The 14,081-nt window shown below is 48.1% G+C and overlaps 1 protein-coding gene across 1 annotated transcript in view; it reads left to right on the forward strand.

Moving 5' to 3' along the window:
• The window catches only part of ITGB5 (integrin subunit beta 5), a 63,523-nt gene that overhangs the window by 10,191 nt on the left and 39,251 nt on the right, over positions 1–14,081 (forward strand). The window contains exons 3-5 of the mRNA XM_074910273.1: positions 2,496–2,700; positions 7,807–8,056; positions 11,908–12,076. Of these exons, the coding sequence (XP_074766374.1) occupies positions 2,496–2,700; positions 7,807–8,056; positions 11,908–12,076 (624 nt within the window). The remainder of the gene's footprint in view (positions 1–2,495; positions 2,701–7,806; positions 8,057–11,907; positions 12,077–14,081) is intronic.

The following is a 14,081-nucleotide window of genomic DNA, read 5'->3' on the forward strand; positions in this document are numbered from 1 at the left end:
CTTCTTCTGGAGAACTTTTGTCACGGAAGCAGCAGATAAACACATTGCAGTGGTAACCATTTCTCTCCACTGTGCAAACAGACAGGCTTACACATGCTCAGGCGCCCTGCCCCAGAAAAGCTCCCTGAGGGTCCCACACGGGTGTGCTCCTCTCCCCATGTGCCGGTGCTGCCTCGTCCTTAGCGTGCGGATGCTGCTTTCGTGTGCACCCCTTGCTGGGATAATGAACAGCAGTATAAACAGTACCATACCCAGAGCTGTCTCTCGTGGTGTTACGAGCTTGACTGCTAAAGAGTAGCAGCTGGGGAAGGAAGCCGCCATCCTCCTCTCCCTGGGCTGCCCGCCCCTCCTGGCTCGTGTTCCGCTACCCCAGCCCCAGCCAGAAAATTAAGCTCTAATTCAAAGCCCTTTGAAGTCGAGTCTTTCCGTTCACATCAAGAGGCTTTGGAGCAGACCCCGGGGAGAACTGGAAATGCCTGATAAAGGCTGCAGTTTCATGAGCAGCCCTAAATATTGTCCTATTTGGATACTTCTCCCTAGTGTTAATTTCTGGGGAATAACTACAGGTTCCCGGCTACACTCCTGGTGCTGTTTGTGTTGGTTTTTGCACAACCAGAGTGTCCTTTCTAATAGGTGGCAGCAGCAATGAGCTGGCAGAGGTGCTCACCTGGAGTTGAGGTTCAGGTACTGGGAAAGCATCTCCTCATGGGTGCCCCAATACTGGGTGGACCAGCCAAGGAAAGTGCCTGGACCCCTCTGGCTTTTCACTGACTTTAGGTCAAACCACATCTGAGATAAACTTTTCTCCAAGGCTGCCCTAAACATGCTGTTCTGAAAGGCTGGGTGTTGTTTTCAGTTTTGTGAGGGATTCTGATTTTCATTTTATCACGCTGGAGATTATTTAAATAGTCCCAGTCCTCCTTTCTGGAAGTTCATCTGTTTACATGACGTGTTCCAAGAAATTTGTGTTCATATCCATCTGACGTGCTGTCTCCTTGGCTGGACTCCGCCACTGGATGCTGGAATGCAAATCTCGCATTTTTCAAATAGCGTTGGGACCTCATAGTGAGAAAATGCAGCAGAGAGCCTCTGTCTGTGTCCCGGGGCCCTGCATCTGAGGCTGGATTTGGGGGACCCCCAACCACCCTGTGGGGTGCAAAAACAAGATCTGTCTGATGGCCTCTCCTCCTTGATGTGTACCCTGTCCTCTGTCATGCCAGAACTTCAGCAAAAAGTGAGATTTATTTAGCCCCATGCTGTTTTTTGGCTGCACAGCTGAAGGAGGGGCTGGTGTGGCTGTGAGCATCTTCTCTGCATTATTTCATGTCATTTCAGTTCATCAGCCTGGAGCAGAAGGCAGTTGTCTCTGTTGTTAAAGTGCAGAAATAAGTAGGAATTGGCTGTTGAAAATGCAGTAAGTTTTGGGCATGCAACTTGCTCCCTTTGGCACTTCTGGGAAAAAAAAAAAATTAAAAGAAAAGGCATTCTAACAAATGGGTTCTTTGCAAAAGGCTGCATTGTGCAGGCGGCTGTTCCCGGCTGTGCCGCCCCGGACAAGGCTGCATTGTGCACCACGCACGGGGCTTGCAGCGAGGGCTGGAGCTCTGGGGACAGGCGCTGGGAGACTCCCTGCCATGGCAGCCCATCCTCCGGGAGCAAGCTGCTGCCTGCGCCTCGCTGCCTGCACCGCACTGCCTGTGGTGGCCATGGGCTGCCTTTTGACTACTTCCCATGCAGGCTATCCCACATCCCTTATTTTCTGGCAAAGCTGCCCAGGGCAGCCTCCCACATCGAACCACTCCAGCTGTGCTCTGCCTCACGGACTGCTTGCTGTCGCTTTTTTTTCCATGTGATGGTTTCATGCCAACACCTGCAGTGCAGAGGTGTGTGTGTGGGGGGGGACAGATGGTGCTTGTGTGGGGACGTGCAGTGTCTAGCCTGGGGAAGAGGTAGCCAGTCCCTGAAGCCACCCAGCATCAGTCTCCAGCTTCACATCTTGACTTGGCTCTCTGGGTTAGTGGGTGGTTTGTCCTGCTTCCCTTGGTGCCACCTCCTCGTCCACTCTTCTCTCTTTTGCAAAGCTCATTTGAGGTGATGCACATGTGAAAAGTAACAGCTTCTCACCTTTTCTTCTTGAAGAGATGGCGGTTGGCTGTGAGGCAGCAAATTAAACATTTTGCCTTGCTTTCTTCATGTGGCCTAAACCAAGGCTGGGAGCAAGTGCTGCTGCTCTGGCTGAGGTGAAAACGTGGGCTTAGCTTTCTGCTGCAATGGTGTGTGAGCAAATTAAATTTTCAAATCCTTGCAGAATTTCTTTTTTGGTAGATTCCTTTGAAAGGCTCGAGGCTCAGTGCTTTTGAGTGAACCACCACAAATGACACCAGGTTCTTGTCATCTCCTATTTGCTACGGATACTAGCCTGTCAAAACAAAGCCTGTGCTATGCGATTGATGTTTCTCCCTCCCCTTCCCTTTTGTCTGTTCTTCATCCCCCAGGAGTTCAGCAGCACAAAGTCCATCACATCGCGGTGTGACTTCCTGCAGAATCTGATTGCAAACGGTTGTGCTGGAGCCATTGAAAATCCCAGCAGCAGCATCAGCGTGGTGAAGAACGTCCCTCTCAGCAGCAAGGGCTCCGGCCAGACCCACCTGGATGTCACGCAGATCATGCCTCAGAAGGTCGCCTTGAATCTTCGTCCTGGTGAGTCCCCAGCGGCTGTGAGCCATTTGCTGGGGGGTGTGTGGGGGTGAGAAAGGGTGGCCAGGGCATGCAGAGTGTGTTATAGCTCCTGACCTCATAGCCCACTAAAGCAGGTGGCTGCTGGCCCCTTTCACAGCTTGTGAACTTTGGTGCATCATGAACAGGTTTGGGTCTGATGTGTATGTCCTCCATATGGGAGAAGACACTGCTGAATGTGAAGTCAGTCAAAGCCCACCCACAACTGTTATCAATACTAATCTTAATCCTTGCATGTGTTTAAAAGGAACCTGCTCAGCTTAAAAAGGTAATCACTGGATGGAAGGAGTTAAAATAACTTTGGATCCTCCACCAAGTTGACAGTGCTTGACTCGAAACTGAGACAGCTCCTTCTATAAATTGGAAACAAAAACGCCTATCTGTTTTCTGTCAGTATGCAAAAGAGCCATGGGATCAAGGCAGAAGATGGGAGGTTTGAACTTGTGACTCAGGCCTTGGACTGTAGCCAGATCGCTGTTTCATTCCCCTGAGCCATCACTTTTCTTCAATCTCTTCCCTTTTAATTAAAATTAGAAGGGAATGGCTGGACTGAGCCATGTGAGCATGCTTGTTATCAAAAGTTTTTGCATGATGGGGGGAGGCTTTAATGTGGGTTCAGAATTCTTACAAAAATTTGGCAGCCAATATTTCTGAAGGGGGGGGAAAAAAAAAGCTCTTTATTACAAAGTTAAGAAGCAAATATAAAAGCTCAATTCATTATAAGCAATTGGTGTGGGTTTCTAAGGCTTACAATTTTGTGACAGCTCTCATGAGCATACAGAAAAATGAAATACGATGTTTTGTCCAAGAAAAACAGGAGTTTGAGCTGGTGCTCGTGCTACCAGTGGGCTCCCAGAGCCTACCAGTTTCTGCAGGATTTTTTGTTTTAATGTTATGGGTTGGATAGTTGTCATGTCTCTTAATTAACTCTTTCTCAGCAGTATGACTTCTGCCATCAGCCAGACCCTCAAATGTAAAGAAATTTTGCTTCAAGCCTTAAAAGCAGATACCTGAGGAAGTCACCACTGGATGTATGGCTAGATGCATGGCTTCTGCAACTGAATGTTGCTGATGACACAGGGTTTCCTCCCATAAAGAAAGGGAGTTGTTATTACTCCTTTTTCTTGAGGCAATTCCTGGGCAAAAAGGATTGGCTCAGCTTCCACATCTTGCTTCCTGCAGACCCTCCTTCATGTGCAGTGCCCTCCACACTCAGCAAATTCCCCTTTCCCAATCCCTGGCAGTTCTGCCCAGCTGGAGGCGCAGATGCCCACGGCTCTGGTCTGAGGCAGGGTGTGGGGGTCCATCTCCGTGTGGCTTCCTGGGGGCCACGCTGTCGGATGCTTTGGGCTGCACAGGGCTGGTGTGCTTTCCTGCCAGCCCTCACAGGGGACCACACTTGTGGCCATCTTCAGTGCTCCCTGGACTGAAAAGCCCTCCGGATCTGGGCTGAGCAGCAGGAATCACCTTGAGGGGCCCCCGCAGCGATACCCACGCTGAGCCAGCGAGCTCCCCGCCTTGTGCCCCTCTTGCAGAGTATCAGAGTCACCGCAGGAGGATGGACTTACCTAGACGATTGTAATAGTATCTCCCATTTTTGCTCTCTTTTTGATGTTGTGCTCCACTCTATCTTAGGGCTGATGACTTCCTAAACCCTTGTTTTAGCATCCCCAGTTTAAATTATCCATTAATCCTTGAGTTTAGGAATGGGTTTCACCCTGTGAACCCAAGACAAGAAGGAGACAATGTTGATTTAATTTTGGGCATGAAGGGTGTACTATTTCAAAGATGAACTCACACAGCGGTCTGTGGCAATGGTGATCTTTTATTCTTAGACCACTAAGCAGAAGCAGAAGGGAGTGAATTGTCAATTGTTTGCTGTTCCTACCCAGGCAGTTTGATCTAATTGTCCTGTGGCAGAAGTCACATCCCCAAATCTCTTTGCCCACAGCTAATTTCCAAAGCCCTTAAATTAACAGGGTAGCTTTCAGATCAAGCATTTAGTTTTTATAATATTGCTTTTTAATCTTGGGCCCAACTGTAAAGCGGTGTGTCCTGGTTAAATGAAAAATATGAATAGCGTAAAAGGAATTTAAAACATTAATAGATGCAACTTGTGTTGCCCATCAAGCTGTAAGCCTCACCAAGCAGAAAAAAGAGCTTTTCCTGATTAAGAGTGATTGTTGAGTTTGTGTTCTGAAATTGGCCAAAAACAGGTTTTCGAGTTTCTGCACTGCCTCTGTGTGACAGTATCCAAGGAACATTTTTGAGTTCAGCACTGAATTTAAAACTTTTCAGTAAAAGCCCTAAGGAGATGATGGTGGTGACGATACATGGGGAAGGAGAGGGCTGGATTATCCCTAGAATTATGAGAGTAATACTGCACAGAGAGTAATAAATTCTTTTGCACTTACATCTACATATATTAGTGATATTTTCTCTGTGATAATGGATTTGTGCAGTTAGGAATGAAAGAACCAGGCCCAGGATCCTGTTATTTTTGGTGCTTCTCAGAGACTAATAAATTCATAACTATTAAGAGAAGAAGGTTTGATCAGAGCATCCCAAATACCTTTTCTGGCACAGGAAATCCCATTTTAGGACCAGCTCCGGAAGAACAGTGTTTTGGAAATGGAAATGTTGGGAAGTGTGGAAGGACACATCCTCTTTTTCTGAAAGGGTTGGGTATTCCAGTGGGAAAAATATGTTGGAATGAAAAAAATAGGCATGGGAATGAATTTTCCTGGAGTTAAACACATTCTTGCAGCTCTGAATTAAAGTCAAGCTTGCAATCATGGTTTGTTACCCTGCAACCAGTGCTAACAGGTTTTGCACCATATAAATTATGTTCTCCTTTGTTCACCCCCCAAAATGCATGCTGGGTACAGCATTAGGCTCACCTGATTTCATTGAGGCACTTCTTTAGCTTTGTTTACTGTAGGGACAGTTCTGAGTTGCACCCTGCTGTATACTACATTGCAGCACAGTGCTGAGAAAGTCCTGCTCCTGCTGGAAAAGAAAGCCAGGGAGAGTAAGGAGGAATATTTATGGCAAGTTTCTTGCTTCCAAAACTGATATCTGGGCAATACCTATGTGTGCGTGTTTGCACATGGTGCCTCTCACAGCCCTGCCTTTGCCAGGTGGGGTTGTAGCAGATTCCAGGTGGGAGCAACTGCCTGCAAGAAAAGAAGACCTGGCTTGGAAATAACCCATGATCTAAATGTGGAGGGAAATCATTAAGTAGAAGGAAGGTCTCGGTTTAGGAGCTGTAGGTGACTTCTCTGGTACCCCAGCACGAAGCTGCCTGAGATGCAAAGAGCAGAGCTGGATCTAAACCCTTCACAGCTTTGTTTGCAAAAGAGGCAGGCTCTGACCCTGACGGACGTGCCCTGGGGTGCAGGCACCCCAGCTCCTTTGCCAAGGGGGTGGATGCTGCTGGGCCATAGCAGCTGCTGCAGAGGGCTGGGAGAGGGTGTTCGCTTGCTCCCCACACACGGGGACGGCTGCAGGAATCACCTCAAAGCAGATCCTGGAGCCAGGGAGGGTGTTTGGCCCTGTGTGCTGCTCGGAACAGCCTGACCCCAGGTGCCAGGCAGGGCTCCTGCCTCGGGGCTCCAAAGCCCCTCATGCTGTGTCTTGCCAGCACAGCAGTTTAGGGCTGCTGCTGCTGCGTGTTGTTGAGCTGGCAGTGAGTGGGAGCAGCTGTGCTGCTGTGCACAACAAGGAGAACAATAAAATGGTTACAGGAATGTTTTCACAATGCTAAAAAAATGTGCATTAAATTTCTGGGAAGAAGAGGGGAAGTCATGAGTGTTTTGCAGAACCTGCCAGTGCCAAAGTTCAGCCTCAGCCATGAAGACCTGGGACAGGTGGGCAGGAGGGGGAGCTTGGTCTTGAGAGGATCCGAGTCCCTGGGTCTGAGACCCCACTGAGCTGGAAAAGGGCTGAGGTGGCAGCTGGGAACATGGGATCACCAAACCAACCTGGAGTTTGAGAGCTCTGCGGTCTGGGGTTTCCATTTAGACCCCTTTCTCAGCAAGGCATAAGGCAAACATTTGCCACCTCCTCTCTGGTTCCACTGAGATCCATCTGGTGTGAAGTTGACTTCACTTTGAAGCCACTCCACCTTTTTTGAGGTGTGGGCAGTGCCAGCAGTGGCCTTCCTTCCCAGGCACACCTTCTGGAGGGCATCTCTGTTGAAAGTGGTTTGGCGAAGGGGAAGATCAAGGGAAGGGCTTTCCTCTGCTCTTCACATTTGTGCAGCTTGTGACTCAGCCCTGTCAGCTCCTTCCCTCATGTTCATCACTTCAGGAACCTTCATCTCTGCCTCGGTGCTTCCCTGGGTGACCCTGACAAACTTCTGTTTCCAGTTCACTTCCCTTTTGCCCTGCTTTCTCCAGAATCATGGTGGCACAGCACTTTTTGGGGGGAGAGGTCCTTTTCAAAGGTGTTTCTTCTGTGTCTGCTTCAACTTGGCTTCCCTGCACAGCTCAGAGGACATCTTGCATTCATCTCACGCTGGCTGTTTTCTCCTGGCCCTCCTTCCTTTCCTGCTCCACCTCCTTCTCTCTTTTGTGCAGGACTTCTTGGACTGTTCCTGGTTTGCTTTACGGATGTACCCAAGTAAGCATGTGCAGGGTCCCTCTTTCAGTAGTCCATGAAACATTAGAGGTTCACTCTGCTTGCTTTTCTTTCCATTTTTCTGGGAAAACGCCTGCCCCTGGCCTGTACACAGTTGGGGCAGCAGCATTTTTCATGTGTCCCCCCTTAGACATTCTCTCAGCTGAGGTAGAAAGATATCTCATATCTCCAAAGTAAGCTAGAGACATGCACTCCATAGATGTATCTTTTTCCTGCCAGCCAGTACACTACATAGCTTAAGAGGACCCAAAGTCATTACCTGCTTTCCTGTTAGTCTCCTAAGGGATAGGTTTGGAAAAGCTTTTTCCCCTCACCCTCTTCTTTTGCAAGTGATCTGCTCTGCAGGGGGGAAAAAAACCCAACATGGTCTGGATTTTGTTTGTGCTAGGAGTTTCCTTTTCACTGCTTTCAACTCTTGTGTGTGTGCAGGTGACCAGACCTCCTTCCGAGTTCAGGTTCGGCAAGTGGAGGACTATCCTGTGGACCTCTACTACCTAATGGATCTCTCCCTGTCCATGAATGATGACCTAGATAATATTCGCAATCTGGGGACCAAGCTGGCTGAAGAGATGCGAAAGCTCACTAGCAATTTCCGACTGGGGTTTGGCTCTTTTGTGGACAAAAATATTTCTCCTTTCTCCTACACGGCACCAAGATACCAAAACAATCCCTGCATTGGGTAAGTGGTAGGTGTACCCCAAAGGGACAAGCACTGTGTTTGCACAGAGCCTGGCTGCAATCTTCTCTTCCTATTCTTTCTTTAAATAATGAACTACATTTAAGCTCTGGCTTTTGGGAATGCTGGTTAGCCATGGCTGTCACTGTGGTGCTCCAAAGGGATTCAAAATAGGACAGCTTCCAATTTTGCATTGGCTGTTGGGTGATCTCTGCATCTATAGGTGGAAACTGTTCTATCAGGAGCCTGAAGCTATTTTTAAGTACCTGAAGAGGATGCAGGCTTTTTAACAGGCTTTAAGAAAAAGGAGTAAGAGCCAGAAATTCCTGATTTCTGTTCCTAGCTCTGAGTCATAGTTTGGCTTTGAGTAAATCAATTAAGCTCTTTGTCTCCATTTTACAGATAAGGAGACCAAGGTAGCATAAGTCCTTCCCAACAGAAGTGTTTGGGGGAAGTAAGATTTGTGACAGCCTGGAGTTCTTGTAATGTGTTTTGAAGACGTCAGGCAGGTTTTTTTCATCTTTATTTCTGTGGAAGGAAAGCAGACTGGCAGTTGCAAAAGACACAGATGATGTGGCTTGCTTTGCAGTCATATCAGAGCTTTCTTCCTTTTGTAGTGCCTTTGCTAGAGTCTTTTAATTTGATTTTAACTGTTGGAGTTGAGATCAAAACCATTGAACTGGAAATTATGCTGGAGTGAAACTGAGTGTAGTGAGGGATGTTCAGACTCAGATGGGTTTGGCTGTTGGCATGAAAGGATGGATACAGCAGCCAGTGCCCTTCTGGGAGAATGTCACTGTTATCACTTACCCCCGTGGTCCCCATCTTCACCTTATCCATCACTGGGTGCTTTCTAGTCATTAAGGACAGAAGGTTAGCACTTTTGAGGCATTCGTGGATACTTACATTGCAAGACCACCATACAAATGGATGACAAGCTCTGCAAACATGCATCCTTTAAGTTTTCCATATGAGAGATGGATTAAAGAGAGCTTTCATCAGCTGTGAGGTTTCTAGGCCAACTTTTGGCATTGACCAAGCATTTGGCATTTCACTGCACATTGACTGTCATCCGGACAAAATTATCTGTATTCTTTTTTCACTAGTTCTGTCCAGAGATGAAAATCAAATGGATTTTAACACTGAAAACTCATGCTTTGGCCATGAAGCACAGCCAAAAGTGAACATGCTGACTGAGCTGGGGAGGTGGCTCTGCCACCATGGCACCATACAATATGCTCTTTGTAGCTCTTTCCCCTCAGAAATTTGGCATGGCTTCAGAGGGGTGCTCTCAGTCATCTGTGTCATCCTCAGTCTCCATCACCCACTCATGTTGCTTGTGGACTGGGGACAGGATTTTTCTCTAGCTGGAGAAATGTTGGAAACTTTAGCTGGTGTGTGATTTAATTGAAGTGACATGGCTTTTGCCAAGTGAAATGTACGGGAGGGGAGGGGTGGAAGAGGAGAAGAAGATGGAGCTGGACACCTTTACAGCAAGGCATTCCTGAAACTGCTGATGCCCTTTCATCAACGGCATCCAGAGCTGTTGCCTAGCTTTTCCCACCATCATCAGGCTATCTGCATGTCCTTTTGGTTTTACCCGCTTTGGTTGTTTTTGTGTTCATGGGTTAAATTAAGCCAGCCTGGTTCTGGGAAACCATTTAGGAAGGATTGCTCAAGGCAGCTCATCTGGTGGGTGCCCCCTTCCAGTTGCTTTCTGTTTCCTCTTCATCCCAACCAGGGATGCTGGCTCCTGTGGAGTTGCCTTCCCTGCCCGCTCTGCAGGCAGGTTGGTTGCTGCTGCCAGGTGGCTGGCTGATGTGGCAGTGAGGTGCATTGTCAGGTGTGGGTATGTCTGCAGATATTTCTAGTGTCAGAACAGAGTTCACCCAGTAGCCTGCTCACATCTAAGAAAAGCTCCGAGTAAACATGAGCCAAGGTGGGTGTGTTTTGCCCCTGGTCCAGGCTCTCTCCTCCTCCTCCTCCTCCTCATGTGATGGCTGTTCTGCGGGTCTGGGTGGTGTGTGGTCCTGTTTTTATGCGGGGTCTGGCTGGGATCTCTTGTGCCTCCTCCTCCATCTCACCCCAGCTTGCTGCTCGCCCATGCTTGTGGCTCAGCATACTGACTGGGACCTCCCAGGGAGCCAGGACGTGGCCTCTCACAGCTATGCTGTCATTCAAGAGAGATAATATGAAGGAAATAAACACCAAATTTTAAAAGATAAGGAAGGCAGAGGTATTGACTGAACACCTAATTGTCCATTGATCTGCGATATGACTTTTGGAGGTTACAGCCTGAGATAACCCACCCACACTACTGTGTGCCCTTGTGTAGTCACTCAGATATCCACTGTCTGTCCTGCTGCTGCCTGCAGCTTCTGCCAGCTAATCTGGAGTGTAAAACAAACAAAAAAGGATTAAATTATACATTTTTATGGGAGGTGGGACCCTATAGCATGTCAGTGTTTTCTTTCTGCACCAGGGCTCTGGCAAACAGAGCACCCAGATGTATCTTACAGGTTACGGGCTGCTTGCTGAGACCCTGCAGTGCAGGGGTTTCAGACATCGCAAACTCCTTGCTTCAGCCCTGGGTGTGAGCAGGATGCAAGTCTGAACACAGAGCTGATCACAAGGGATGGCTCTAATTGCCAGCCACTCCTGGGGCAGTGGGACCTGCCCCGTGGTTAGGTGTGTTCATGGCTGTGCATGTGGAAATCCCTGCTCTGGGATCCCTTATGAGGGATTTGAGTTCCCAGCAGCAGTAAATCTTAAATACTCCTTTGTGTAAAAAGCTTCTTACAACTTACCCCTAGTGGGTCATGTGTCAGCAGAGGCCTTTAATTGTTCTCCAGGTTTTATCTTTGAAGATAAGAGTGAACTAGTGCTTGCCCAACTCCTTTTTAAACACATTTTTTTCTTAACCCTTCTTGTTCCTCTCCCTTGCACACACTCACTGATTTCCCACACCACAGGAGCTGCTCTGCTGAGCACTCCCGGCCATGTGGTGAGCACCAAAGTTGCGTCCTGATAGTTTTGTATGGAAAAAGCTTTCCTGGTAGCCTGCCGAAGCATTTCTCTGCCTTAGGTGCCACTTGTGCCTTTCTGCTCCAGTGGTGCTCTGGAAAGCAGAGATGGTGTTTGCTCACCAGCTTGCAGGAAGAGTGGGAGGATGCAGGAGTTGGTGTTAGTTATTAACACATCTTGTGTTAGGCAATTGCCACATGCCCAGTGACGTGTAGTGGGTGAGGGGTGGCGTGTATTGCTAAGAAAACTGGATGACAGAGTGAAAATGCATATTGAATATAGGGGAAAAGTAGCTATCAGCAGTGATGCTCCTGCGTGGTGCCCTTTGACACCAGCCCACTGGTTCTGCAGGTGTGGGGCACGGCTCACACCACCCTCCCGGGCTGCTGAGGAGGGTGTCTCTGACAAAACACACCCTCCACATCACTGTGGGTCACATCCTGCACTGCAGATTCCCAGTGTGAAAACCGCTTTAAGGGTGCAGAAACTGCAGAGCTGCATGAGCCAGGGTGGGCTGGTGTGTGGTCTCCACTCACACCTTACATGGAGAGATGTTCAGTCCTGGTGAGATCTTTGGAAACTTCAGCTGTTCAAAGCCTCTGGGGGAAAACAAACAAATAAACAAACAAACAAACAAACAAAAGGGCTCCGCTGTAGGGTTTTTCAGATAAATAGCCAGAAATTGAAGTGTCGAAAATATGAAGCCTTGTGAAAGTATTCTACCTTTCTGAACATGTTTGGAGACCAACATGGTAGAGCTGGTGACTTCTGCAGCTCTTGGTTGCTGGTGTGGTTCCTCCCAGCTGATCACTCCTCTGTTCCTCCTGCAGTTACAAGCTGTTCCCCAGCTGTGTCCCATCCTTTGGCTTCCGCCACCTCTTGTCCCTAACGGATAAAGTCGACCGTTTCAATGAAGAAGTTCAGAAACAGAAAGTTTCCCGCAACCGTGATGCTCCAGAGGGTGGTTTCGATGCAATTTTGCAGGCTGCTGTGTGCAAGGTGAGTTGCTCTGATTTCTGGGGTTTTAAAGCAGAGCAAAAGAGGAGGAGGTTTCTTCTGCTCTGTTCTTGGACCAGGGTAAAGCTTCAGTATGCCATTTCCTGGAAGTAACTACTAAATTTTTCTTGCAGAAACCATGAAAAATGCCTTGAAAAGGCTATTGTTTTTGTATGCTTTGTCCACGAACATCCAAAGAATGTTTTTCTAGTTTAAAGAGGTAAAAATGGAGCTTTTGAAAATGCAAATTTAGGGCTGAGATTTTGTCACATGGTTAGACTTGTAGGTGCTGATCAAATGACAAAATCCTTTAAGATTCATGTACACTTGTGTGCAACAGCACTGTGTGTTGGCTCAATGCATTTCTTAAGTGTGTGTCAAACACGTCTTGCAGCAGTTGACCCATGTTGAGGGTTGGAGGTGGTTCCTACTGCTTGTACCTGCCCGCTTTCTGTGTGGAGCTGGATGATCCCACCTCTGGGTGCTGATAGCCTGCTCTCCCTCTTTGTCAGCAAAACAGGAGCTGTTAGCAGTAATTAAAGACAGAGTTCATTAGCTTGGTGCCATGTTAGCCATGTCCTTAGGGGTTTTGGAGATGTTCACTTGAAGATCTTTCTGGAACAATTAGGTAGGCTGCTCCATATCCCTTTATGTATCAGGGATGGAAGTGTTTCCTTCTCCTCTGCCATGTGGCTGAGCTTCACCAGGGACGACTCCAGTTGTCTTTTCCCCTTTTGACATGCAGTTCGGATTTTGTTTGCTCCAGTCTTGCATATTCCTTTGGTTGAGTGTGTTTTCTTCTGGGTCTGGATTCTGCGAGCCAGGAGATAGGCATAATCTGCAGGAGTGATGGGATGCAGGCTTGTGGGAAATGAGATCTGGGTTGGTTTCATTTATGCTTCATGCTTTCAGCAGGACTGAACCTGCCTCATCGGATCTGATGGCACCCAACAGTCGTCTTCCCTCTCCCATCCTGGCACAAGATGATGTTGACACAACTACAGTGCTGCTCCCAATACTCGTCTGGGCATAAAGTGCTTCTCAGTTTTGGAGAGATGGCTCTCATGGTTAGAGCAGATATATCTCAGGGTGGTGACTCAGTTGTGCCACCCACCGTGGGGTTTTTTGCAGTCTCTTCCACCACTTTATTGCAAAAATGGGACAATGTTTCCCTACAGTGCAGAAATACTGCAGTGTGTATCACAAGGGCTCATTTTGGAGGTGTTGGTGGAAGGCAGGAGACCTGCAAGATATTTCCTGCACATTTGTGCCAGTCTCAAACTGTTGGTAAGGACCAAAATCTTTAACTGTCATTCTTGAGTGTACAGCCTGGTCCCTTCTGTATTCAGAAAGTGAATTTAGTTGCTGGCACCATCTAAATTTCAGGACTGAGCAACATCTAGGAAGAGTGAGCAGAGGTGTGTGTGTGCACTTACATGGCTCTTGGCATGATGTGGCAGGTCATGACAGAGGAATTTCTGCAGCCGCAGCAGTTAATTAATTGCTGGAGCTCAGGTGTGGGAACGAAAGTGCATGGGACCGGTGTGCAAGGCAGGAGAACCGGCTGCACCATAACTCACGCTGCCTTGGCAGCCCCTTGCTGTGGGTGGAGCAGCTGCCTGCTGATTGCAGGCATGAGCAGCAAAGGCTTTGTCTGACCAGAGTTAAAACGGCCAAAATTTTGGGCCAACTGACTGACCTCCTAAGTTCTGTAACCGAAATGGGAGCTTAGTGATTAATTTCCCTTGAGCCGGCCGTGGCTGTGGGTTGTGGTGGGTTTAGCACTGTCGAGGCGAGTGAAAGTCACAGACATCTGGGGTGGCAGTGGAGTTCTGCTTCCTGATGAGGATGCTCTTTGCTGCAATGAACGGTGCTTTGTATCCAGCTGTGATTAATGAAGTATTGTGGGGACTAAACCCTACACAGACAGTAGTTTCTAGTAACTCAGGAGCTATTTTCCCCCAGTGCAGGGAGAGCAGCATACAGACACCTTGGTGACTTCTGAAGT

This window comes from Athene noctua, chromosome 7, assembly GCF_965140245.1.
Source record: "Athene noctua chromosome 7, bAthNoc1.hap1.1, whole genome shotgun sequence".
Classification (NCBI taxonomy): Eukaryota; Metazoa; Chordata; class Aves; order Strigiformes; family Strigidae; genus Athene; species Athene noctua.